This window comes from Elephas maximus, chromosome 7 (genome assembly GCF_024166365.1).
Source record: "Elephas maximus indicus isolate mEleMax1 chromosome 7, mEleMax1 primary haplotype, whole genome shotgun sequence".
NCBI classification, from domain to species: Eukaryota; Metazoa; Chordata; class Mammalia; order Proboscidea; family Elephantidae; genus Elephas; species Elephas maximus.
This window is the reverse complement of record NC_064825.1, coordinates 43,300,549-43,326,274: the sequence shown is the minus strand read 5'-3', so window position 1 is coordinate 43,326,274 and position 25,726 is coordinate 43,300,549. Positions and strand designations below refer to the sequence as shown.

Genomic DNA, 25,726 nt, shown 5'->3' with positions numbered 1-25,726 from the left:
ACAGAAGACTTCAAAGGGTGCCTCGAGAAGACAAAGTTTCACGATGGCATGTGCAAGGACCTGAAGATAGAAAACCAAAGTGAAGCACATGCTCAGCATTTCTCAAGCTGAAAGAACTAAAGAAAAAACTCAAGCCTCGAGTTAAAATAGTGAAGGATTCTATGGGGAAAATACTAAACAACACAGGATGCATCAAAAGAAGATGGAAGGAAGCTTAATAAAAATTAATTTAAAAAAAAAAAAAAAGAAGATGGAAGGAATACACAGAGTCTCTATACCAAAAAGAATCGGTCGACATTCAACCATTTCAGGAGGTAACATATGATCAGGAACCGATGACACTGAAGGAAGAAGTCCAAGCTGCACTGAAGGCACTGGGGAAAAACAAGGCTCCAGGAATTGATGGAATACCAATTGAGATGTTTCAACAAATGAATGCATCGCTGGAAGGGCTCACTCAGCTATGCCAAGAAATTGGAAGACAGCTACCTGGCCAATCGACTGGAAGAATGGTGATCCAGAGGAATGTGGAAGTTATTGAACAATATCATTAATATCACATGCAAGCAAAATTTTGTTGAAGTTCATTCAAAAGCAGCTGCAGCATCAACAGGGAAATTTAAGCTGGATTTAGAAGAGGATGTGGAGCCAGGGATATCATTGCTGATAGATGGATCCTGGCTGCAAGCAGAGAATACTAGAAAGATGTTTATCTGTGTTTTATTGACTATGCTAAGGCATTTGACTCTGTGGATCATAACAAATTATGGATAACATTGTGGAGAATGGGAATTCTGGAACACTTAATTGTGCTCATGAGGAAATCTGTACATGGATCGAGGGGCAATCATTCGAACAGAACAAGCAAATACTGCATGGTTTAAAGTCAGGAAAGGTGTGCATCAGGGTTGTCTCCTTTCACCATACCTATTCCATCTGTATGCTGAGCAAAAAATCAGAGAAGCTGGACTATATGAAGAAGAATAGGGCATCAGGATAGGAGGAAGACTCATTAACAACTCGCATTATACAGAAGACACAGCCTTCCTTGCTGAAAGTGAAGAGGACTTGAAGCACTTACTGGTGAAGATCAAAGACCACAGCCTGCAGTATGGATTACACCTGAACATAAAGAAAAAAATCCTCACCACAGGACCAATAAGCAAGATCATGATAAATGGAGAAAAGATTGAAGTTGCCAAGGATTTCATTTTACTTGGATCCACAATCAACACCCATGGAAATAGCAGTTAAGGAATCAAAAGACACATTGCATTGGGCAAATCTGCTGCAAAAGATGTTAAAGTGTGGAAAAGCAAAGATGTCACACTGAGAACAAAGGCGCCTGACCCAAGCCATGGTGTTTTCAATTGCCTCATATGCATGTAAAAGCTGGACAATGAATAAGAAAGACTAAAGAAGAATTGATGCCTTTGAATTGTGGTGTTGGCAAAGAAATTTGAATATACCATGAACTGCCAAAAGAATGAACGAATCTTCTAAGGAGCCCCAATGCTCCTTAGAAGCAAGGATGGCGAGACTACGTCCCACTTACTTTGGACATGCTATCAGGAGGGATCAGTCCCTGGAGAAGGACATCATGCTTGGTAAACTAGAGGGTCAGCAAAAAAGAGGAAGACCCTCAACGAGAGATGGACTGATTGACACAGTAGCTGTAACAATGGGCTCAAGCATAGCAACAATTGTGAGGATGGTGCAGGACCGGGGAGTGCTTTGTTCTGTTGTGCATAGGGTCACTATGACTCAGAACCAACTCAACGGCACCTAACAACAAAACAACAATGATAGCTATCTACCAGAATTTTAAAATTGATTTAAAATTGTACTGAGCACAGACCACGTGTGTGCTGGATACACCTAGAGGCTGGGGATACAGGTATTAAGATAAAATTATTTGTTGTAACCAGGCCCTGTGTCAACCATCCAGCCATGTCCCTGACCTCACTCCAGCTTCAGTGCTCCACCTGAAGGTTCCATCCAGCGCAGTCAACTGGTGAGTGTGTTCCTGTGTGGAAAGACCGGGGGTGCCCTGCAGGTTCTGGCCTCAGGATTGTTGAACCATCTTCTCAGGATGAAGCTCTGTAAGATGGAGGATTGTGCTGAATGCTGAAGCATCTTGCTCAACCCTTTCAGCCTGCTCCCCTCCTTTTCCAGAAGACCAGCTAGTATGAGAAGAGGTCACGCTGGAGCCCAGGGCAAAGGAAGCTGATACCAGGGATATAGACAGGCCACATGGATGGGTAATTCAAGTATTCATCTGCATCTCTGTGAATCATGTTTAGGACATACAAGGGTAATCAAGGGGGAAATCCTTTTTGGAAAAGCACCTTGATACTCATTTACTATTGCTATGATTGAACTGTGTCCCCTCAAAATGGGTGTCAAGTTGGCTAGTCCATGATTTCCCGTATTGTGTGACTGTCCACCAATTTGTCATCTGATGTGATTTTCAGATGTGTTGTAAATTCTACCTCTATGATGTTAATGAGGTGGGATTAGCAGTAGTTATGTTACTGAGGCAGGGCTCAATACAAGATTAGGTTGTATCTTAAACCAACCTCTTTAGAGTTACAAAAGAGAGAAGTGAGCAGAGAGACAGGGGGACCTCATACCACCAAAAAAGGAGCACTGGGAGCAGAACACATCCCTTGGACCAGGGGTTCCTGCTTGGAAAAACTCCTGGTCCTGGGGAATATTGTTGACAAGGACCTTCCTCCAGAGCCAACAGACAGAAAAAGGCTTCCCCTGGAGGTGACGCCCTGAATTTGGACTTCTAGCCTCCTAAACTGTGACAAAATAAATTTCTCTTTGTTAAAACCATCCACTTGTGGTATTTCTGTTGTACCAGCACTAGATAACTGAGACAACTATAAAAAGGTTAATATGAGGTATTTCATTTTGTTATATCTTAAGAGAGACCACACAAATTATATATTTAGCAAAAATTTTTACAGCAATTTTAGTTAAATGCTTGGCCAGTGTTATTCAGCCATTTCATGGCTATGAATTTTCATAACTTTTGATATCAACATATGATGGTTCTTTTGGTCATTGTTTTGCTTCATTATCCTTGGTTAATAAGAATCTAATAATTTGAAAAGTCATAAAATAAATCAACATTTTACTTAAAAAAAAAAAAAATTCCTGTCATGGAGGAACCTGAGTGTATCCATGTGTATAGATGAGCACAGAGCCAGTCATCATGCCTGGCACAGTGTAGGCTGATTACATGTTAACTTTCTTTCCCCCTTCCCACAGGCCACATCTCTCTATATTTTGAATAAATTGGTGTTCCCCAAATATGGCACCCACTCTCCCTCCCTCAGTAAACTGGGCATGATAGAGATTTTTTGTCTCAGTGCAGGAGACTCAAGAAGAAGCTAGAAGGGGGAGAAGGTATAGGAAAGGAGCCTTCAACCTCCTTACAGTAATTAGTCTCCTTTAGACATTAAGGCCAAACCCAAGCTACTCTCCTGCATTTTTCAACTTCTATCACTATCACCCGAGGGTCAGAGCTGTTTCAAGCTATGGTTTTACTCCACAGATTTCGATGGCAGAAAGCTAATGAGCCTTGGAAACCACATGGCCTTTCACCTCACTCAAGGAGCTTGGAAAGCTTTCGCATCAAGCAGAAAAGTGGATTCCAGTATGTTGGTGCAGAACAGGTCTTCTCATCTATTCCCTCAGGACTAAAATTTCAAGACTTTACGATGCAACTACCACAGAAAGTAGTAAGCCACTGCTGTTCATCTTAATTAGAGGGTATCTGGCTTCTTGATTAGAGGAACCCAAACCTAGCTTGCAGGGGGCCTCCAAACAAGGTCTGATTTTGTGGAAGGATAAAAACCTAGGACAAAAAGCTGGTGAGCAAAGAAGCCAAAGAAGAACATGACTGGGTTGTATATTTTTGGCCAGGGCTGAAACACATCAGAAACCCCACTAAAAGAGCCCAGTTAGGTGAACTGAAGGGACTACTGCTGTTAAATTCTCTCCTCAAAGACCTCCAACCTTGATATCCTTTAATAAAAGGTCTATCTGTCCACCCAGTTATGTGCTGATCTATCTAACTCTCGGATATCTCCACCTGGATATTTCCCAGGCACTTCGAATCGTATGATACTAGAGTAAGTTCTCTAAAACCAAACCAGACTGGGTTATACTTCTGCTTAAAACTTTCAGTTGCTTTTACTGACAGATAAAACTGAAACTCTTTCATGACTGACCTCTGCTCACTTCCCTCACTTCTTCTCCCTTTCACTACTGCTGTAAGTACCCTAAGCTAAGCCACTCCAAAGTGCTTGTCTTTCCTAGAAAGTACTATGATCTGTCACATCTTTGTACATGTTGCCATTCTTTCACTTCCACAATGGGTTGCCACATGGTGCTCTCCTCTGCCTTCTATCTCTGCCTACTCAAATCCAACCTTCATCACCCACTTAAATCCCACTTCCTCCAAGATGCCACAGCAACTGAAAGTGATTCTTTTCCTTGAACCGTTACAGGTTTGCCAGATACACCATTACCATGACTCAGTTTTCATGGTTCCTGGCAGTGTTACCAAGTGAAGTAGTACCTACAAACCTGATAACTGATGCATCAGCTGTTGCTGGAGCATAAAGCTTGGTAATGGTCCATGGCAGAGTGAGCAGGGATAAACTTGGGCTTTGAAGCCAGAGAAACCTGGATTTGAATCCTTGTTTCCCCAGAGTTACTCTGGGCAAGTCACCCAAACTCTCCAAACTCTGGTTTCCTGGGAATATTACCATCTGCAATGTCAGAGCCTTATGTATTTGTTGTCTGAATAAACCATGAAGCACATATATGAAGGAGGTCTATAAGATGCAAAATTTTCATGCAAAGAATAGTTATTTCTTTTAAATCACAAGTTACTATTCCAGCAGTTTGGGTCAAGGAGACAACTGGAGATTTTGTACACGATATCAGCTTGGGCATCCAAATAGAAATCTGATTCTGAAGCCCAATTTCAGCAGGGCTTATATTTGCATACTGAAGAGCTCCAATTCTGATAGAAAATGTTCCGGGGCTGTCAGGGGAAATTCTACTAAATTACATAGCTGCCAGCTCCTGGTTTATCAACTTTTAATTCTAGAGTAGTTAGCAGCATGTCTGTCTGAGCCCAATATCCCAGACTTTGACTAAATGTTAGGAACTGACCATGGCCTTGTCTCTAAACCCCCACACCACTTCCCAGGTGACCGGTGGGCTTCTCCCTGCCTCGCTCCAACACCTCCTCTTTTTTCGCTGCAGCAGCGTCAATCTGCCTGAGATTTCTTATTCTGAACTTTGATTTTAGGCTGTCACTTGCTGTCGGGAAGGGGGTACAGGAAATGTCAAGTCTCAATGGGTATTATTCCTCCGGTGAAATTCTAACCTTGAGTCTCCCCGCCCATAACATACCTATACAGAAATAGTCCAGCCTGATCATTTCTTTTTGATGTTTAATTGGATGTCGGTGCTGTGCTTTCTGGGCTAAGAAGCTAACGCTTCTCAGAGAGGGAACAATTCCGGCTACACAAATGAGACTTGTAACGGGAGAATGCTCAACGCCGAATCTAATTTTCTCTCCCATCCATGAACATAAGACAATTTCCCTGGCATTAAGGCATCTCACTCAGTCTTTCTGTCATTAATAAGAATTAAATTCTGTTCCCGCAAATTTAAATGTAATTATATTTTGCCTCGTAAATAAAACTGAATTACCATTTTCAGAATTTTGCACTAATGCAACTGCTATGTTTAGAGCTTTTTCTTTTTTTAACCCTGTTGCTACTTTGTTTTTTTTAAGTGCTGGGTGTCATTTTGCTATCAGTTGTGACTTAATTTGACAAAAGAGCTTTACAGTTCCCTACCCATTCAGTCACTACTGTCATTACTTATGGTTTGTGATTTTGTTTTTTTCTGGGGGGCGGAGGGTAAAAGATAAGAAATTGTAAGCTCAAAGCATTTGAGTTCTAATTCTGGGAAAAAAAAAAAAAAAAAGGTCCCCTTAAATTAAGATGGAACCTAGGTCAGGATGAGCTAAAATAGCTAAAGGAAAAGCCCTGATGTGGGGTCTGAAATGAAATCTTCAGCGTGTAGTAAAGGTTTTTGTCTTTTTTTTAATGCAAGGATTTCACCAAGGCATTCAGTGGACTCAGTGACTTGGACCCTGCCTACCTTTATGGCCTCACTTCCTGCCACTCACCCCCATGGCTCCTAGTCTCCAGGCAGCCTGAAGTACGCCTTTGCAAAGAAACAATGCTCTTTCATATCTTTGTACTTCTGAGAGGCTCAGGAAGTACAAGGAAATTACGCCTCTGAGAGCTAAACCAAATCACTCGAGGCATATAAACTCAAATCCAGGTCTTCTGGCTACAAACCTTCATTACATAAACTGCCCACAAACTTAAATGTGCTATAGTCTAAAGGCTATTTGGCTAATTTAGATCTAATCATGGATTCTGAAGATATATACTAATACTTTACTTACTGAGCCTTACCAAATGCCAGATACTATGCTAGACATCGTATATATTATATTTATAAATATATCAATATATATTTAAGCTATTTTGAAAAACAACCCTGCAAGGTAAGTATCATTAGCCACACTTTATGGATAAGCTGAGTCTTAAAAATCTAGCTTGGTTCTACTCCAAATCCATGCAATTCTTAAAGACTGCATATACTACCACCAAACCCATGCCACTGAATCTCTAAAACATCTCCACCTGTTATTCCGTGAAACTCAATTGCAGTGAAATGATAAGAATCATAAACCACCAGCACGAGCATTTTACAGGCAGAATCTCTGCCACGTACTGCTTCTGTGAGCCAGCAACCCAAAGGAATAAAATGTAGTGAGAGAGCCCTCTCAAATAAAAGTTATTTACGGGAGACAAGATTGGAGAGAACTCAAAGAGCAGTGGAAATGAGGAACGAATTTATGGGGCCAGAGGACAGAAGGCTGCAGAGGTGGGGAGTGGGGAGGAAGGAAGACCCAAGGGAGAGCCAGACATGGGACGAAGGATGAGGTGAAAGGATCACATTTGAAATGGTGCCCTGGAAAATGCCACAGAGCCTGAAATCTTCTTTAGAAGTCATTAGGCTCTGAAAGAAAGGTAGACTATTTCAGTTCTAAAGGCCATCTCAAAGAGTTCCAATTCCTTCCTTTTTCCTAAGGTAACTCTGAGCCAAGAGGATGAAAAGCCAAATAAAGCACTCGGGGGGATGAAGGGAGAGTCACTCTGCTTAGCAGTGCTGGTGAGCATACCCACTTTATGCAAAAGCTGATGAGGCATCCAGCCCAGCAGGGGCTGCTTCCTGGGAATGATGGCTTGGAGGAGGTGAAATGATGCCAGCCCTTGTCCAGGAGGAGTTCTGGCTGGCTGGCACTGCACATGATACTAACATGAGCTAGGTCTGGAAAGGGACAGAGAAGGAGCCCAGGGAGTTCGATTTTAGCCCTGTAGAGCATGTGCATATGTGTGTGTGTCGGGTGGGGTGGGGGTGGGCGTCCTGAGACTATCTCACAATGTGCTAAGGTCTTCCTGAGCAAAGTCTTCAGCTGTAGTCACTTCTCCCTTTGACTTTCTTTTTATCACTTTGACCATCCACATGTTAAGTTATTCATTCAACAATCACTGAGGACCTAATGTATGTTTGACTCTATGCTAAGGATATAAAGATAGACCCTGACCTCATGGGATTCATAGCTTGGCTAGAGAGAAACACACTTAGAATACATTGCACAGTATGCCATAGTGCTTAAGAGCAACCTTGGGCCAGATCTGGTTTGAATCTGGGCTCCAGCACTATTAACGGGAGATGCTGGCAAGTTATTTAACCTTTCTAAGCTTTAGCTTCCTCATCTAGAAAATGGAACTAGTCATACCTCCTTCATGGGGTTGTTATGAGCATTAACTAAGATAGTAGTTGTAAAGCACTTAGTTCAGTGCCTGGTACATAGTAAGCATAAAGAAATGGGTATCTTTTAAGTTAATGTTTCATCCTATGGTTGTCAAGACGTAAGGGCCTGGATTTAATTCAGTTTTGGCCACTGATTAGTTCATTTACTTTGGCCAAGTCATTTCCCCTCTCCAACTCTTTTCCGTCTGTAAAACAGCAGTAATCACCACCACCACCACCATCATCATCCCAAATGGGTCAGGTAGTCAAGTCTTCTGTCTGGAGGCAGGGGCAGGGGGAGTGTATAACCTTGGGTCTTTTGAGCCATGGGAATCTGTTCAAACAGTTCTCTTGTACGATTTGTCAGGAAGGAAGATCACATGGATTTAAGGAGGAGATTCTGAGAAGAGACTGGAAGTCAAGTTGCTGGGAACCCAGGAACCTAAGTAAACACTTATATAAAATCTGACTTCACTGTTTCCACAAAACTAACCAAAGTGCTAGGGAACTTCTCAGCTCACATTTTATTACAGGGCTGGTTGCTGAGTACAGGGCATGTTGATTAAAGCTGCTTTCATTAAATCCTATTCTCAGTCCCAAACAGCAAGACACTCATCTCAGTGAAGAGACAGACCTACCTCCCAGGAGGAGGTGGATGGCGGCGGCACATCTCTGCCAACCCAACAAACCAGACTCAATGCTGATGGTGCAAGGATCACTTAGGCTGTGTCTGCTGGCCCGCAGTGCCCGATGGTAAGGCTCTGAGCAGAGTTTGTGCCAGCTCTGCTGTGCCAGGCAGCAAATAACAAAAAAATGATAACAGAGCTACCACTTGTTGAGTGTCTGAGTGTGCCGGATACTGTGTTACCACTTTACCTGGATTTTCTCATTTAACCCTCACGACAATCCCGTAAAGCAATTTTACCCAAGACAAAAATGAGGTTTAGAGAGGTTAAGCAAATTGTTGAAGCCATTCAACTGGCCGGGGCAGGTATTCCTAAATAAAATCCACTGCCTGTTCTACTATCCTGTAGCTAACTTCCCAAACATCAAGACAGTCTCTCAGCTATAGTGACATTCAGTCAACAAGGCATCTCTTGTTAGCTTCACCACAAAAACTCAATAGGTCTAAACCAACTTTCATTCAGAAGAAGTGCCCTTGGAAGGGAGGTGGGAGAAATACATAAAGTGCTTACTCTATGACAGGCACTGTTCTAAGTATGTACATAAATCATATAATCTAATGATCACATAGTCCTTAGAGGTACATATTATTCTTATCTCCAATTCTCACATAAAGAAACTGAAGTTAAGAAAAGGTAAGCACTTTGCCAAGGTCTCACAGCACGTGGTGGAACCAGGATTGAACCCAGGCATGTACTGCCTATATAGTAGGGGATGTGGAGAGAGAGCACCTGAGCTGCTTTCGTTATCCTTAAAAATGGCTTCCAGAGGGGATGTGACAGCTGGGGGAGAAACAGTGGACTCTGGGAAGGAAACACAGAATGATGGGAAGCAGGTTAGACCTGGAGTCCTAGGCTGGGGTTTGACTTCCAGCTTCATCACTTACTGTTGTGCCTTAGGCAAGTCACTGCAACTCCCTGAGCCTCATGGTGAGCTATCATATGATACTATCATCCCTGTCATCCTTCCCTGACATGGCTGATGTTGTGGTGTCTGTCTCTCTGTGTGTGTCTGTGTAAAATATCTTTGTATGCTATGAGGCACTTGATAAATACAAATTATCATTACCACTGCAAGGAGAGACAATAAAGTCTTTGTTAATATCAGAGGCTCTCACCAATGGGTGTTTTAATCATAATCATAACAACAGTTAACATTTACTGAGCCTTCGTCATAAGCCAAGTAGCATGTTAAGTGCTCTTCTGCATTATCTTAAATTGTTGTTGTTGGGTGCTGTCAAGTTGATTTCAACTCACAGCGACCCCATGTGGCAGAGCGGAACTGTCTCATGGGATTTTCTTGGCTATAATCTTTACAAAAGCAGATCAGCAGGTCTTTCTCCCATGGAGCTGCTGGGTTGGTTTGAACCATCAACCTTTCAGTTGGCAGCTAAGCACTTAACTGTTGTGCCACCACAGCTCCTTACTAATACAAAAACCCTATAAGGTAAGTGCTATTATTAGCCCCAGTTTTATAGCTGAAGGAACTTTGCAGGGCAAAGATTTGAACCCAGGTCTATCTGACTCAGGAGCTCATTTCAGTACATGGTGCTAACTTGCATTCACACATTAGGCCATGATCTTCTGATACTAGTTATGAGGAGTGGTGTACACAGAATTGAGAAGGGCTAGATCTCACAATTCTATCCAAAGTCCTTTCCAATGGGTCTACTGTCTCCTTTTACAGGTCAACTAAAGAATACTTAATAATCTCTCTCAAAGTTATACCTGCCTTCCTTAGATGCTGTAGAGTTTCATCAGGGATTAACAATGCAAGGAACAGTTATATACCTATCCTAAATTAGCTTTGTGGCCATATAATGAACAATACAAGACAGCACAGCTTTAAGAGGGCCATTTATTATATTGCCATAAACAGAGCTATATAAAAAGAATTATTTCTGAGACCCTGTACATCTGTGCTTGCAGTCATGTCTTTACATGAGCTTTGCAAACAAGGATAAAAGTCCATTTGAGGCTGTGCATTGAACATCAATTCTCCATTCAATGGGGGAAAGGTAATTCAAAGTATTTGAAAGGCACAAATGCTACATGGACCTCACTTTTGCTAAAGGACTCAACCATCTTTCCTGACTACAATCAGAACTGTTAATACGCAACACAATGAACTAACGTGAGCTTCACTTTTTCAAACAGTATGGAATCGTTAGGAAAGAGATTTGAAGTAAAAAATGTAGTTGGAGATGCCATCACTTTTTAGCTGTGTGTCCTTGGGCAACAGTACTTAAACGTCTTCTGAATCTGAGTTTCTTTACTGGTTTATCGTCATTTGTTTGTTGTCTTCTCTTCCCCTTTACTTCCCAAGAGTGGAAGCTCTATGAAGGTATGGACTTTCTTGTTTCTCTCTTTATCCTCTATGATTAGAAGAGCGCCCAGTATACTGTAGGTGCTGAATAAGTATTAATTGATTAAAATATTAAATAAACTGGTAAAACAGGGATGATATCTTTGTGAGTATGACCTACCATATGTCAATACTGTGCTAGGTGCTTCACATATGTTCTTATGCAATCCTCACCTTGTTGTCGGTAGGTGTCATTGAGTCAGTTCCGATTCATAGCAACCCTATGCACAACAGAAAGACACACTGCCCAGTTCTGCGCCATCCTCACAATTGCTGCTGTGTTTGACCCCATTATTGGAGCCACTATGTTAATCATCTCATTGAAGGTCTTCCTCTTTTCCATTGATCCTCTACAAAGCATGATGTCCTTCTCCAGGGACTGGTCCCTCCTGATAACATGTCCAAAGTATGTGAGATGAAGTCTTGCCATCCTCAGTTCTAAGGAACTTTCTGGCTGTACTTCTTCCAAGACATATCTGTTCGTTCTTCTGGCAGTTCATGGTACAGTTGATATTCTTCACTAATACAATAATTCAAAGGCATCGATTCTTCTTTGGTCTTCTTTATTCATTGTACAGCTTTCACGTGCATATGAGGTGATTGAAAATACCATGGCTAGGGTCAGGAGCACCTTTGTCCTCAAAGTGACATCTTTGCTTTTTAACACTTTAAAGAAGTCTTTTTAAAGCAGATTTGGCCAGTGCAATACATTATTTGATTTCCTGATTGCTGCTTTCATGGGTATTGACTGTGGATCCATGTAAAATGAAATCCTTGACAACTTCAATATTTTCTCTGTTTATCATGATGTTAGGAGTCCTAGTGGTGCAGTGGTTAAGAGCTCAGCTACTAACCAAAAGGTAAGCAGTTCAAATCCACCAGCTACTCCTTGGAAACCCTATGGGGCAGTTTTACTCTGTCCTATATAGGGTGGCTATGAGTCAGAACTGACTCAATGGCAACAGGTTTGGTTTGTTTTAATCATGATGTTGCTTACTGGTCCAGTTGTGAGGATTTTTGTTTTGTTTATGCTGAGGCATAATCCATACTGAAGGCTGTAGTCTTTGGTCTTCATCAGTGCGTGCTTCAAGTCCTCTTTACTTTCAGCAAGCAAGGTCATATCGTCTGCATATCACAGGTTGTTAATGAGTCTTCTTCCAATCCTGATGCTGTGCTCTTCTTCATATAGTCCAGCTTCTCGGATTATTTGCTCAGCATACAGATTGAATAAGCATGGTGAAAGGATATAACCCTGATGCACACATTTCCTGATTGTAAATCACGCAGTATCCCCTTCTTCTGCTCAAACAACTGCCTCTTGGTCTATGCACAGGTTTCACAAGAGTACAACTAAGTGTTCTGGAATTCCCATTCTTTGCAATGTTATCCATAATTTGTTATGATCCACACAGTCGAATGCCTTTGCACAGTCAATATAACATAGGTAAATATCTTTCTGGTACTCTCTATTTCAGCCAAGATCCATCTGACATCAGCAATGACGTCCCTTGTTCCATGTCCTCTTCTGAATTTGTTATATTTCTGGGAGTTCCCTGTTGATGTACTGCTGCAACCATTTTTGAATTATCTTTAGCAATCCTTACCTTGCGAGGGTCTATAAACCAGAAAGTGCTTATAAACAGAAGAGTGCCAACATAATTGTCCTTTGAACTTTAGATGTTTCAATCCCATGGTGAATGAAATACAATACTCAAGAACACACTGAATCATGTATCCGTTAATTCATTCATCAGAGGTCAGGCCTATGCTGTGTCCTGAGGATGCAGAGATGAATAAGATGTATTTGCTACCCTCATGGAGCTTACAGTCTAATAGAGGATCTGGCCAAAGAGGCAGGTGAGGGCCAGATCACCGAGAACTCTAAATGCTACACTAAGTTTAGACTTCATTCTGAGGAGATGGGTGAAATCAAAGGGTTAGATGGCTGGGGCATGCAGCCTTTACAGCCCCATCCCCTGCAGACCTCACCTAGGAACACTGTTGCTAGGACCTTGCTTCTAGGGATCATCATCTTAGTGTGAAAGAAGAGTTCTGGGTGAACATACCTATAATTACAATTAGCACTGTTAAGCAGCAATGTCTCCAGGTCACCACTATGAAAGGGATGATTTGAGGATGTAATTTTTGAATCCTCTGCCCACGTAAGAGCAGAGGTGCTGAAGGCTAAGTGTTTCAAGAAAGAAGAAATGCATTCAGAGACATGGGTAACCCAGTCCTACAACTGAGAACAGGGTCACATCACTGATCAGGGATGAATGGTTAACACATTACAAATGAAAACCTCCCCCCTTCATCCATGCTGTACTATTCTTCTTCCCACATTTACCGATAGAGCAATCGTGTCCAGTCCAGCTTGGGTCACAGCTGCAAAGCCCCGTGTCTGGGAGAAAGGTTCCGTGGCCCGAGCACTGGTCCAAGCAGGTGGCCCTGGGTGTCTCACAGTTGGTGCCTCCCCATCCGACGGAGCAATGGCACTCGCCTCTCACGCAGACACCCCGGCCTGAGCATGTGGGGTCCATGCAGTCCACTGGGCATTGGAGAGAAGAAAAGAGAGGTCAGCATTGGAACAGCAAGGGTCACCCTTCTTTAGGCAGACTATCCAACTTTTAGTGAAGAGACTTCCAACATTTTAGTAGAAGGACACAGGTTTCCTGGAGAGGCCGCATGGTACAATGAAGAGCAATAACTTTGATAAATGATAGACCTGGCTTCCCAGCTCTACCCAGTGACTGACTGTTGGGTTTTGATCAAGTCATTTTAATCCCTGAGTCTCTGTAAAAGGTGGGTAAAAATTTGTATTTTATAGGGTTGTGGGGTAGACAAAGTAAGAGATGTATATGTACATTACCACAGCGCTTAGTGCCTTCTATGCCTGCAATACTTGCAATAATAGAAGAGTTTTTTGCTGTTGTTCACTTGTTTCTCTATCTCCTGGAACTATACCTGGCATATAGAAGGTGCTCAATAAGTATTTGTAGAGCAAACCATTATTGTTTGCCACTTCCTAATACAATTTTATTTTTGTGAGCATGGGAATAAATATAAAGAGATTCCTTAAATGAGAATTTATTTTATTTTGTCATCTTCCTAAAATTCTTGTGATTGATACAAACTTTCAAACCTCACTTTCCAGAGGGCAAACATTTTGATGACTATATTCAAATTATATGTGCCGACTTTGCACAGGTTCTCCTTACATGGTAAGTGAACTATGTATGAGGCTGTGGCTCACAGCCAAGCAGTCTCTGCAGGGCTCCTAGGGCCCAAGGTCAAAGTAGGGTCAAGAGACCAACACAGGAAGAGGGAAGGGAGAATAATGAAACATTTGTGGGGCACCTTCTCTGCTTGCACTATATTAGGTGCTTTGTGTATGTTATCAGATTCAGTTGTCTAACCCAGTGAGGGACAGATGAGGAAACTGAGGCTCAGAGAGGTAAATAATTTATCCCAGATGACATAGCTAATCCCTGTCAGAGAGAGATTTGAAAATAGGTCCGTCTGATTCTAAAGCTGATTCTTTTTTTTTTCTGTAACTGGGGCTAATTCTCCCAAATAAAAACTTTAGTTATGGACTATACAAAATTAACCACTAATTATCCACAATGCACCAGAAAAGTAGAAGAAACTTATAGAGGGTTAACTCATCATATGGCTCCTGTTCACATGGAAAGTGCAAAAGGCACCTAAGAGAAGACAGTTGGCAGAGGTTCTTTACTCTGCCAAAAGGTTGTTAAGGTCTGTCTTTTATTTTAGGGAGGCAGAAGATTCTATTAATTTTGTAAGAGGACTGTGGTGTCTGAGTGGAAGACCCAACAGTATTAACGGAGCTGCAATGAATGTAGCCAGATTCCTCCTTACAGGGGTCATAAGGAAGTTTTCATACTACGGATGAAAGAGCTTAGCATTTGGCCTCTGAGGACCTAGGTTCAAGGGTCAAGGGACAAAACTTCATGGTTGTATGACCACGGTCAAGTCATGTAACTATTGTGAGCTTCCTATCTATAGATCAGGTATTGCAAAAATACCTACCTCTTAGGTTGCTATGAGGATCAAATGACATTGAGAACTTGAGAGGAGTGTAGAAGCTGAAAACTGTTGCAAATAACGTGGTTTCTTATTCTATCAGGACATTCAGTAGCATGACTTAGACAAACTGTGGTCAGACCTCATTTGTCAGTCAGACATTCTTTTATTTTATTTATCAGTTACCCTTCATAACCCAGTATATTTGACTTTTGCATTTACAAAAGGCTGGGACACCCTGCCTGAGTATGTTAAAAATCACAGGCACAAAAGGGTAGAGACTTTACAAATGGCGATATTCTGAAAACATTTATTTTGAGGGCCAGTTTATAAAAGAAAGTTTTTTTTTTTTTACTGTTTCGGTTTTTAAAGGGATTCAACTTAATGACATAAATGATAAATCAGAAGATCAGGGGTCAGGAGTAGCCATTTGCTAAAAACATAGTAACGATAAAAACAAAACAATTCGCATTAACTTAGCACCTCCTCTGTGCCAGTTACTTGTCTATTATGCATTTTATATACATTATCTCATTTAATCTTTACAACTACACTATGAGGTGGATACCATACTTATCCTCATTTTACAGACAAGGAAACTGAAGCTCAGAGAGACTGAATAACTTGCCTAGAATCACATAGCTGGAGTGGAGGAATTTAAAGCCAAATCACTCTTTCCCAGTGCAGACCTCTTGCTATTTCCTTTACAATCTTACTGGTTGAAAAATACATGCATACATATTTACTACATATATACATAAAGACATAAAGTAAGTGGTTAAAAATAGAAATAAAAACAAAGAAATAGGGCCAAGTGGAGAATTAACAAAGTCAAACATAGGCCAAGAATCTCTTCTGCTGCAGCCGCTGGACACCATTTAATAACGACTGAAGTATTATGACCTGTTGGATTTCCTGGTAATTAAAAATAACAAAAATAATAACAGTAATAAATTTTCATGACCTGCCTCAGATCTCAGAACCTCAGAAGGATTATTCTGGCACATTAGGCTACAACAATAATTTCCTAGATCCAGAAAGCTTTCTAATTTGACAGGAAACAACCTGCAATTCCTATCCCAGGGCCTATAAGGTATTTCCCATTCTGTAAGTTCCTGTCCCCCCAGCTTTGGGCTGAAATTGTCTCTGCAAACCCCAGGGCGCCCTGGTAGCTGAGCCTATAAATCTCCATTTTTAGCCAGCAGGCCGAGAGGGTGCCAATTTCACCAAGAGGCCCTTGGCGTCAGACTCCTGTTCTTCCTCAGACATGTAAGTCTAATAGGGACCCAGAAACCAACAAAGTGAACCTCGTGCTCTCAGCAGATGGTCCAGGCAGAGAAAAGGATCAGAAAAGAACTGACGAGAGGCCAGCTCTAGGCAATTAATGATCGCTTCTGAGGGCCAGCTTGGTAAAGGGAGCGTGGGGCTAGAGAACCGGGAGTTTTAAAGAGGACTGCATCTGGGAGGGAAGGCAGTGTGCGGAAGCCTAGGAGGGACTAGCTGAGGTTCCTGTGGGGAGAATGCTGTCTTGCACTCTACTGATTCTAAACCTAGGGCCATTTTCTATGCTCCAGTGAAGCTCTGCCTGCCAAAGAGGTCATATGTACACTCTGAATATGCCCTCCCTCTCTGGGGCCTCCGGGTGACAGGAACCCTAAGATGGGATTCAAGTTGTCTTCTTACCATCACACTAGGGTAGTTTCATGAACAATATTTATTTCCCAGGGAGTTTTCCATAACATGGGAAAACCCAGCTTGTCTGGCATAGTGGAGTGCTGTGATCAAGGGACAGGGGAGAAGTTGCTGGGGAGGTGGGCTGAATTTTGTTTAGAAGACAGTCTAACATAGTTTCTTCTTAAAAGAGGTGCCAAACAGTTACATGTTTTTCCTCTGCAGAGCTCGCCATGCAAGCCAACATTTCTAGCAGAAGCTTAGCCCATTAATACAGTGAGGAGGTCTATGTGGCTATGCTGCAAACACAACCCTTTCCCCAAAATGTTTGACATGTCAGTGACCACACAAGTTATTAAGACATTCTCTGGGACCAAAAATTATGTCTCACATTTCACTGCAAAAGGCCTAAGTTTGTTCTCTTCTGCCCCTCCCCCAAGTCCCTCCAAACGTCCTGCTGGCTCAGTTCAAGCTTTAAAAAATATGGGGCAATAAACTTCAGAAGAAGGAAGAGAGAGAGAGAAAAAAGTAAGCTTGTTAGCTGATGTTTTATAAACACAGTGAAACCCGTCTGAGCAGAGCTCAGGGAAGGGGGGCGGAGAGGAGGAGGAGGACAAAGGCCCCAAGTAAACCCCATTATAAACACAAGGAATATGCACTGATGCTTCCCCAAAGAAACAGAAATAATAAAAGGAATCAATACCAGATGGCCCTTCTCAGAAAAGAAAGCAGGAGTAAAAACATTTCTTTTCAAATAGATAACATAAATCAAAGATCTAAACAACTTCTTTTCTGTCTTTGTAAATAACCCTGCAGCTCTGCGGCCCTGTCCAGTGCTGGGTTATCTGGGGAAGGACAACTCCCTGCTTCCCAGCCCACACAACACTGGTGGGGTTGGGGGTGGAAGAGCCCCACAGTTTCAAGTAGAATCTCTCTTTTGTTTTTCTTTCCTTCTCAGGGCCTTCGCCTCGAGCGACTAAAATAAAAACAAAAGCAGATGAAGGTCACCATTGTCAAGATTAGAAAACAGAAAGTCCCTTTTTTGGAGGGGCTTACAGGCCTCCTCTTTCAGACAGCCCAAAGTAATCCCCATCAAAGTTAATAGGTCTGAATCAGGAGCTTCCAGTCACACTTGGGGTTTGTATGGCCTGTCTTGGAGAGGCAACGCTTCTCAGACATTAATCCCTTCCTGTTCCCCACTCTTGGAAAATAGGTCTGTTACATTCGTTCTGTCTCTCTCTCTCCCTTTTTAAGACAAAATGATGTCTTAAGAGGGGGTTTTCTGTTAAATACCAAATGAGGTTAGAAGGCTAGCTCTCTGTAGACGCCTGTTTCACCCACGAGGGAAGATGCCAGGGCCCCAGACTTTGGAGAATGGGAGCTAACAACCCGTGCACAAACTTATCCGTCAATTTCAAAAGCTGAAGTCCATCCATTTCAAAAGACTTGATAAAGTGAGTGGGGTGAAACAGGAAATGTACTTCAATGGTCCCCAGAAAACGACAACTACCGCCACCTAGTAATAATAATAGTAGCTAAGGTTTATAGAGCATTTACTATGAGGCAGATACTGATCTATGTGCTTTAAACCCATTGCTGTCAATACCGACTCATAACGACCCTACAGGACAGAGAAGAACTGCCCCAGGGGGTTTCCCAGAAGCAGACTGTCACATCTTTCTCCCATGGAGCAGCTGGTGGGTTCAAATCACTGACTTTTCGGTTGGCAGCTGGGTGCTTAACCACTGTGCCACGAGGCCGCCTTTATTATGTGCTTTACATAGTCATTTAATTTAATCTTCACAATAGCCCTTTGAGGGAGATAGTTCTATTTTACAGATAAAGGAACTGAGGTCAGAGTCAGGACTCAAACCTACATTGGATTTCAGAATGTGTACTCTTAAATGCTACTGCGTATTGTTTACGAATAAGGCTCCTCCTTTCGTCTGGAATTCCATGCAGTCAAGAAGAAACAGTACTAGATTTGAAGTAAAAAGACCTGGGTTGAATCCCTACCCTGCTACTAGTTAGCTCTATGACCATGGGCATGTCACTGCCCTTCCCTGGGCCACAGTTTTGTCATTTGTGAAACAGGAGTAGTTACTTACCTCACCTGGTTATATTTTCCAACAGGTAAACTAACATCAAGTGTCACTGTTAAATTGGCAGCTTCAGTCTACCCAGGCATATATTTATTTCATGAAGGAAGGAGACAGGCTTATGGGCACCTAAGAGCCATACACATGAACACGCATACAGGAGTGTCAAAAACGAAGGCAGAATTTGGAGGTCTATAATAAAATCAGACTTCAGAAATGGAGGAAGGAAGAGAGCAGATGAGCTGACAGGGGGTTGGAAAAAAACTAGAGTTATGAAGCTAGGAAGACTGGATTTAGACCAAGCTCTGCCATCTACTGGTCATGTGACCCTGAGCAAGTCACTTGACTCTCTGGGTCTCACTTTCCTCAACTGTAAAATCGAGATGATTACCTTTCTCTAATAGAGTTAAGCTGTGCAAAGGCATTCGTCTGTGTGGATCATAACAAATTATGGATAACATTGTGAAGAATGGGAATTCTCGAACACTTAATTGTGCTCATGAGGAACCTGTACATAGATCAAGAGCAGTTGTTCAGTCACAACAAGGGGGTGCTGCATGGTTTAAAATCAGGGAAGGTGTATGTCAGGATTCAATCTGTACGCTGAGCAAATAATCCGAGAAGCTGGACTATATGAAGAAGAATGGGGCATCAGGATTGGAAGAAGACTCATTAACAACCTGTGTTAAGCAGATGACACAACCTTGCTTGCTGAAAGTGAACAGGGCTTGGAGCACTTACTGATGAAGATCAAAGACCACAGCCTTCAGTATGGATTACACCTCAACATAAAGAAAACAAAAATTCTCGCAACTGGACCAATAAGCAACATCATGATAAACAGAGAAAAGATTGAAGTTGTCAAGGATTTCATTTTACTTGGATCCACAATCAACAGCCATGGAAGCAGCAGTCAAGAAATCAAAAGATGCACTGCATGGGGCAAATCTGCTGTAAAAGACCTCTTTAAAAGTGCTGAAAAGCAAAGATGTCACCTTGAAGACTAAGGTGCGCCTGACCCAAGCCATGGTATTTTCAATCGCATCACATGCATGGGAAAGCTGGACGATGAATAAGGAAGACAGAAGAAGAAATAATGCCTTTGAATTGTGGTGTTGGCAAGGAATATTGAATACACTGTGGACTGCCAGAAGAATGAACAAACCTGTCTTGGAAAAAGTACAACCAGAATGCTCCTTAGAAGCAAGGATGGGGAGACTACATGTTACATATTTTGGACATGAGATCAGTCCCTGGAGAAGGACATCATGCTTGGTAAAGTATAGGGTCAATGAAAAAGAGGAAGATCTCAAAGAGATGGACACAGTGGCTGCAACACAGGCTCAAGCATAACGATTGTGGGCCTGGCGCAAGACCGGACAGTGTTTCGTTCTGTTGTACATAGGGTTGCTATGAGTCGGACCTGACTCGATGGCACCTAACAACAACAACAACAAATAGGGTTAAAATGAGATAAATGGTATGAGGCTTCACAGAGCCTTGTATGTGGTAAGGGCTCAATAAATGAGAGTTCTCTTTTCTTTTTCTGACCAGAACCCTGATTTATCTGTCTTCTTCCTGTGGATTGGTGTTGCTGGCTGAGTTCCTGGCTTGGGGATGGGGGCTCACAGGGCAGCTCAGGATGTTTCCTCTGCTCTTGGCACTGTGTACAGTCTTCTACCTCAGAGGAAGGTGCTGGAGCTGCCTGTTCACAAGTCTTACCTTCCTCACAGCTCTCGCCTTTGTAGCCCGGGTTGCAGATGCAGGTGCCCATGATGCAGGTGCCATGGTTGCTGCAGGCCACGTCGATACACTGGTTGGTGGGCACATCACACTCAGCACCCTTCCAGCCGCTGTGGCACAGGCACCTGCCCTTCATGTATTGGCCATTCCCGCTACAGAGCACAGGGCAGGAGGCTTGGGGGAGACAGGACAGGAAACCTGGCATGAATCAAAGCCTTTGTTCCATTCTCTCCTCCCTGGCTTGACCAATAGCCTCAATTGCTTTGCATTTCATTCCAGTTTAAACACGTCTGGGATTGTCCGTGAAAGTGCCCAACAGAGTTCGTGTTCCCTGAATGTCGCTTTCCCCACCCTTCATGTTGCTGATGTAGTATAGTGGTTGCTAGAAGCCTTAGATAGGAAGCTTCAATCTATTCCTTGTTCTCAATGGAAGAGACAGTGGCTGGGCCTCCTACCTGTCTCAAATTCCTTCTCCACCCTTCCTGAGAACAGCACTCCACTTCCCTATACCTCATCCGCAGCACCACTTACTGTTGTTTTTACCCAGCAAATTTCAGCTTTCTTGTCTTCCAGGCCTCTACTCAAGCCCCATACATCACTGCCCCCATACAAGAATTAAACAACAACAACAACAACAAAAAAAACCGCTGCCATCGAGTTGATTCTGACTCATAGTGGCTCTATAGGACCAAGGAGGACTGCTCCATAGAGTTTCCAAGGAGTGGATGGTGGAATTGAACTGCCAACCTTTTGGTTAGCAGTTGAGCTCTCAACCACTACGCCACAAGGGCTCCATCATACTGAGTCTCACTTGGCTCTTTAAAGTATTATCTTTCCATTCTGCCTCTTAGTGTAAAGGGTTTTATGATCATCTGTACGAGGGACACTATATAGAAATAAATTATACTGTATTGTGCTATAAGTACCTACCAATCCTACTGGGATACAATAAGGCTGTTTTATACATGACTCTTCAAGTGCATATGGGATGAGACAGTAATTCTTGTTACAAGGGATGACTCATCTCTTCTCTCTGCAGCACCATCTCCTGACCCCCACCTGGCTTCTTTCCTTTTTAAAGCACTCAGCAGGTAATCACTGTGCTTCCTCAGGGTGCTAGCTCTTACTGCCTCAAACTGAGTCTATTTTACATTATGAAGAATACGCAGAACCCCCAAGGCAGTATCCCAGTACGGTATCTGCAGGGCACTGCTCCCTCCACTCGGAACCCCCATCTCTGCCTTCTACTGATGAACTACTACAAAAAAAAAAAAAAAAAAGCATCAGGGCTTGGTTCAAATGTCACATTGTCTAGGAAGCCTTTTATAATCTTCATCCCTTTCCAAACTGAGACAGCCTCCCCTCTTCTATGCTGAGAGAATCTCCCTGTACTTAGCCTTGTTACGGTATATTTCACATACTGCTTTGTAAGAGTCTATTTACTTGTCTGTCTCTCAGACCAGGCTGCAGGCTCCCGGGATCGTGTCTTGTTCATTGTAACCCCAGTGCCTGGCACAGGACCCACTAGGCCTGAATGGGCATGAATCAAATGTCTGCTGAGTGAGTGAAAAGGAGAAAAACTGAAAGAAGGAGCCATTTTAGCTCTGCATGGGGAGTGCCTAGTTCTCAGAATCTCCTTTGGCATGTTCCTTGTTAATTCTTCAGGGCAAAAATGAAAGCCAAAGCACACGGTGGATCCTGGGCAGCCTTCTAAACTATCTCAGTAGTGGTTATCATTAGCACTATATGTGCCCAAATATCAGGCAAAATTGGAATTCTGTGTGGAGAAGCGTTCCAAGTCTCTCCTTGGTGGTCTTAGCCAAGATTTTGGTCTGCACTATTAGAAGGGAGTAAAGGAACAGCCCCTCGGATCCCTCTGGACAAGGCAAGACAGAAATCACACTGTGTAAAGGTAAGTGCTGAGTACTTCAAGACCCCACTGCCACCCTCAGAATGGATACTAAATTACAGGGGCTACCCCCGTAAACACTCTCCCTTCCTGGTCTCCCTAATCATCCACATGTTGATAAGAATGGCTGACAGATCCACAAATCTGCCCGAAGACCACCCTGGAAGAGCTTCTGATGAAGGCCCTTGGGATCCTTCTCTGCAAGTCAGAAGGTGGCCTGGGGTTCTGTACTTGCCCTGAGGAGTGGAACCTGAGACTGCTGTAGGGGCTCTGGGAGTGGCAATCACAAGACCACATACAGTGTTCTCACCTCTGCCACAGTCAGGGCCCAGGAAACCCAGGAAGCAGTGGCAGGTCCCAGAGATGCAGTCTCCATTGCCATAGCAGTTGCTGGGACAGTTATCCACGGATTCTGGGGAAAGAAATGAGAAGGACGTTGAAAACAGAAACTACTTTACCCAAACAGAAGGCCCATGAGTGGAACCTCAGGTTAACCAAGGCTCACACATTTGAGCTATTCTGACCTGGTCACTGAAAGAAACCAATAGAATAAATAATTAGGTTACTATTTTTACGCTTACTGAGGTACATCTCAATTGACATTAAAAGATGTGCTCTGGAAAACATCTGTGTGAACCACATTTTTTACGTCAAATTTGTATCTACGAACGCATTAGAAATCCTTCAGCTAAAAAAACACTGGGCAAAAATTGTTTTACCTGTTAACAGTGGTTAACTTTGGGTGGCAGGTTACCGGGTGAGTCTCATGGTCTTTATATTTTTCTGTGTTTTTCATTTTTCTCACAATGGGCTGATATTATTTCCATTAATTTTTTCTTTCATAAAGCTACTGGGCATTAGCAAATGTGTCTTTGTCCATCTCTGATTTTTCAAATATCAATCCAGGTCCCTACCATCTCTCACTGGGACCACTACAACAGCCTGGTGGCTGGTCTCCTAGCTTCCTTTCTTGCTTGCCACCCTAATTCATTCACCACCCAGCAGGCTGAGTAATCTCTCTGAAACAAATCTGATCCTGTCACTCCCCTGCTTAAAACGCTTTGATGGCTCCCCATTTTCCCCAGTGAGAAAAATCCAAGCTTTTTCAAAGAGCAGGGCAATCTTCTGTCACATTCCCTTGTCCTAGTTGCATCCATCTGGTATCATGCCCACCTTTTACAGGGAGGCTACCTTCTCTAACTCTTCCTAATATCTTTGGTATACAATGTGTGACATGCCAAGTAAATATAAGACCCACGTCAGGAAGATTTTCATCAAAAATTAGTCAATGTTTTACAGCTCAAGTTAGTAAACCTGTTATCTGGAAAAGGTGTTTCTTTGGAACAGCTCATTTCTCAGAAATGCTAGATGTGGAACAAAGAAGAAATTATACATGGAATGCCTTTTTGTGCCACACATTTCCATAAAATTTGTCTCATTTCATTTTCAGAACAAATCTGACAAGCATGTACTGCTATTGCTATTTTACCAAAAAGGGATGGGGCGGGGGGAGGGGATGAGGCTGAGAGGAATGAAGTGACTTTTGTATAATAAGTCATGGGGCCAGGATTTGAACCCAAGTCTTTAGACGCCAATATTTTTCTGTGATATCACGCTATCTGAGCCTTGAAGGAGCTCATTGCATATCATAGCAGGAGCTAGGAAATGAATGGAGCTTATCTGTGGGACAGTGAGGCTCATCTTACAGGCAGCAAAGAATCCAGTTGGAATGTAGAGAATCCTAGAACTTTCAGAGCTTGCTGGGATCCAAGAGACCATCTAGTCCAGTGCTCTAATTTAACAGAGAAGGAAACTGAGACCCAGAGGAAGGCTAGTGACTTGTCCAGGTCACACAGCAAGTCAGCAGAAGAGTTGAAAGCAGAGGAAAACATTAGGTGGAGCAAAATTAAAGACTCACCTGTTGTCTTAATTCACAACTATAAGTCATAAAGCCAAGATTAAGGCCTCCATTAAGTGCGATATTACCATATAAGACACAAGCCTTGCCTAAAAGAAAGTTGCAGTCTAAAAGGGAGACTGAGACAATAAACTTGTCACTGGCACCATCATGGGGCATGAAAGTAGGTCTGCCTGGAGGGAATGAAACCTGGATCTGGGGTCCATTCTTCCAAGTACCACACTCTTAACACTACACTTGGTAACCTAAAGCAACTCACTTCCCCTCTGTAGGCCTCATCTTCCTTATATGTGAAACAAAGGTGATGGCACAGATAATTTCTAGGACAGATTTCCTGTTCTAAAATTCAATGACTCTATAATGAGATCAACTGGAGGAAAAGACATCTGGAGGCAAGGGGAATAAGCCTTACATGCAGCAAAGCACTTATGGCCAATGCAATAGCCACTTGAATGGGGCAAAATCAGCAGAGGGAAGGCTTCTCACAAGAGGTGGGCTTGAAGAATGGATAGGTAGGGAGGAAGTGGATGGCATTCATAGCATGGCGTACTTTCAGGAAAGGTCTTTTCCTGATGTCTGCCAATATTAACTTGGAAACAACTTAAGAAGTTTGGAAAAAGGGCCCAAATGTGTAGTTCATTTACTGAATGGGAAATTGCACTGATTCAATGTTGGAATGTAAAAAAGCAAGCAGTATTTTACATTAACACAGAGTTAAGAACAACACGTGGCCTCATTTCTGGACATGAGCAGAGCCAAGGCTCATAAGCCAGGGCCCCAAGCATCTCTGCTCTCCATTGGTTTTGCCCAACAGAACCCATGTTCCTAATTCTTTAAACCGGCAGTGACTTCCTGAACACTTAAAACAAAACAAAACAAAAATATATGCATATATATAGAGAGAGACAGAGACAGACAGAGAGAAGATCTTTTAAAACATAAGAATTTCATTTTGAATACCTTTTAAAACAAGAATTTTGAGTGAAGCTTAAGGCAAGATTATTTTCACTTAAAGCTACTGGTTAATTTGACAATCGAAAGGTTGGCTTCACCCGCAGTGTTGCAGGAGTACAGGACAGACAGGCAGGAGACCTAGGTTCTCAGTCTTGTTCTGCTACTAAATGGCTGTGGGACCTTGACCATATCACTTGACCTTTCTGTACCTGTTTCGTCATCCTTGCACTTGCTCCTCCCAGACTTCCCTGCTTGTCAACTCCTATTCCTTCTTTCAAATCCAGTTCCAATGTCACCTCCCGTGAGAAACCTTCCTGATTTCTTAAAACAGGCTAAGCCACTCACAGGACTCTTTTTCCTTCACCCCCTATTAAAGCACCATGTAGTCTACTTCCTCGACTGTGAACTCCC

At 42.6% G+C, this 25,726-nt stretch overlaps 1 protein-coding gene across 2 annotated transcripts in view; it reads right to left on the bottom strand.

The window, feature by feature from the left end:
* The window catches only part of TENM4 (teneurin transmembrane protein 4), an 887,828-nt gene that overhangs the window by 143,138 nt on the left and 718,964 nt on the right, over positions 1-25,726 (bottom strand). For both annotated transcript variants that reach the window (XM_049889686.1, XM_049889688.1), the window contains exons 16-18: positions 22,754-22,855; positions 20,514-20,708; positions 13,325-13,525 (exon numbers count right to left, since the gene is read on the bottom strand). In XM_049889686.1, the coding sequence (XP_049745643.1) occupies positions 13,325-13,525; positions 20,514-20,708; positions 22,754-22,855 (498 nt within the window). The remainder of the gene's footprint in view (positions 1-13,324; positions 13,526-20,513; positions 20,709-22,753; positions 22,856-25,726) is intronic.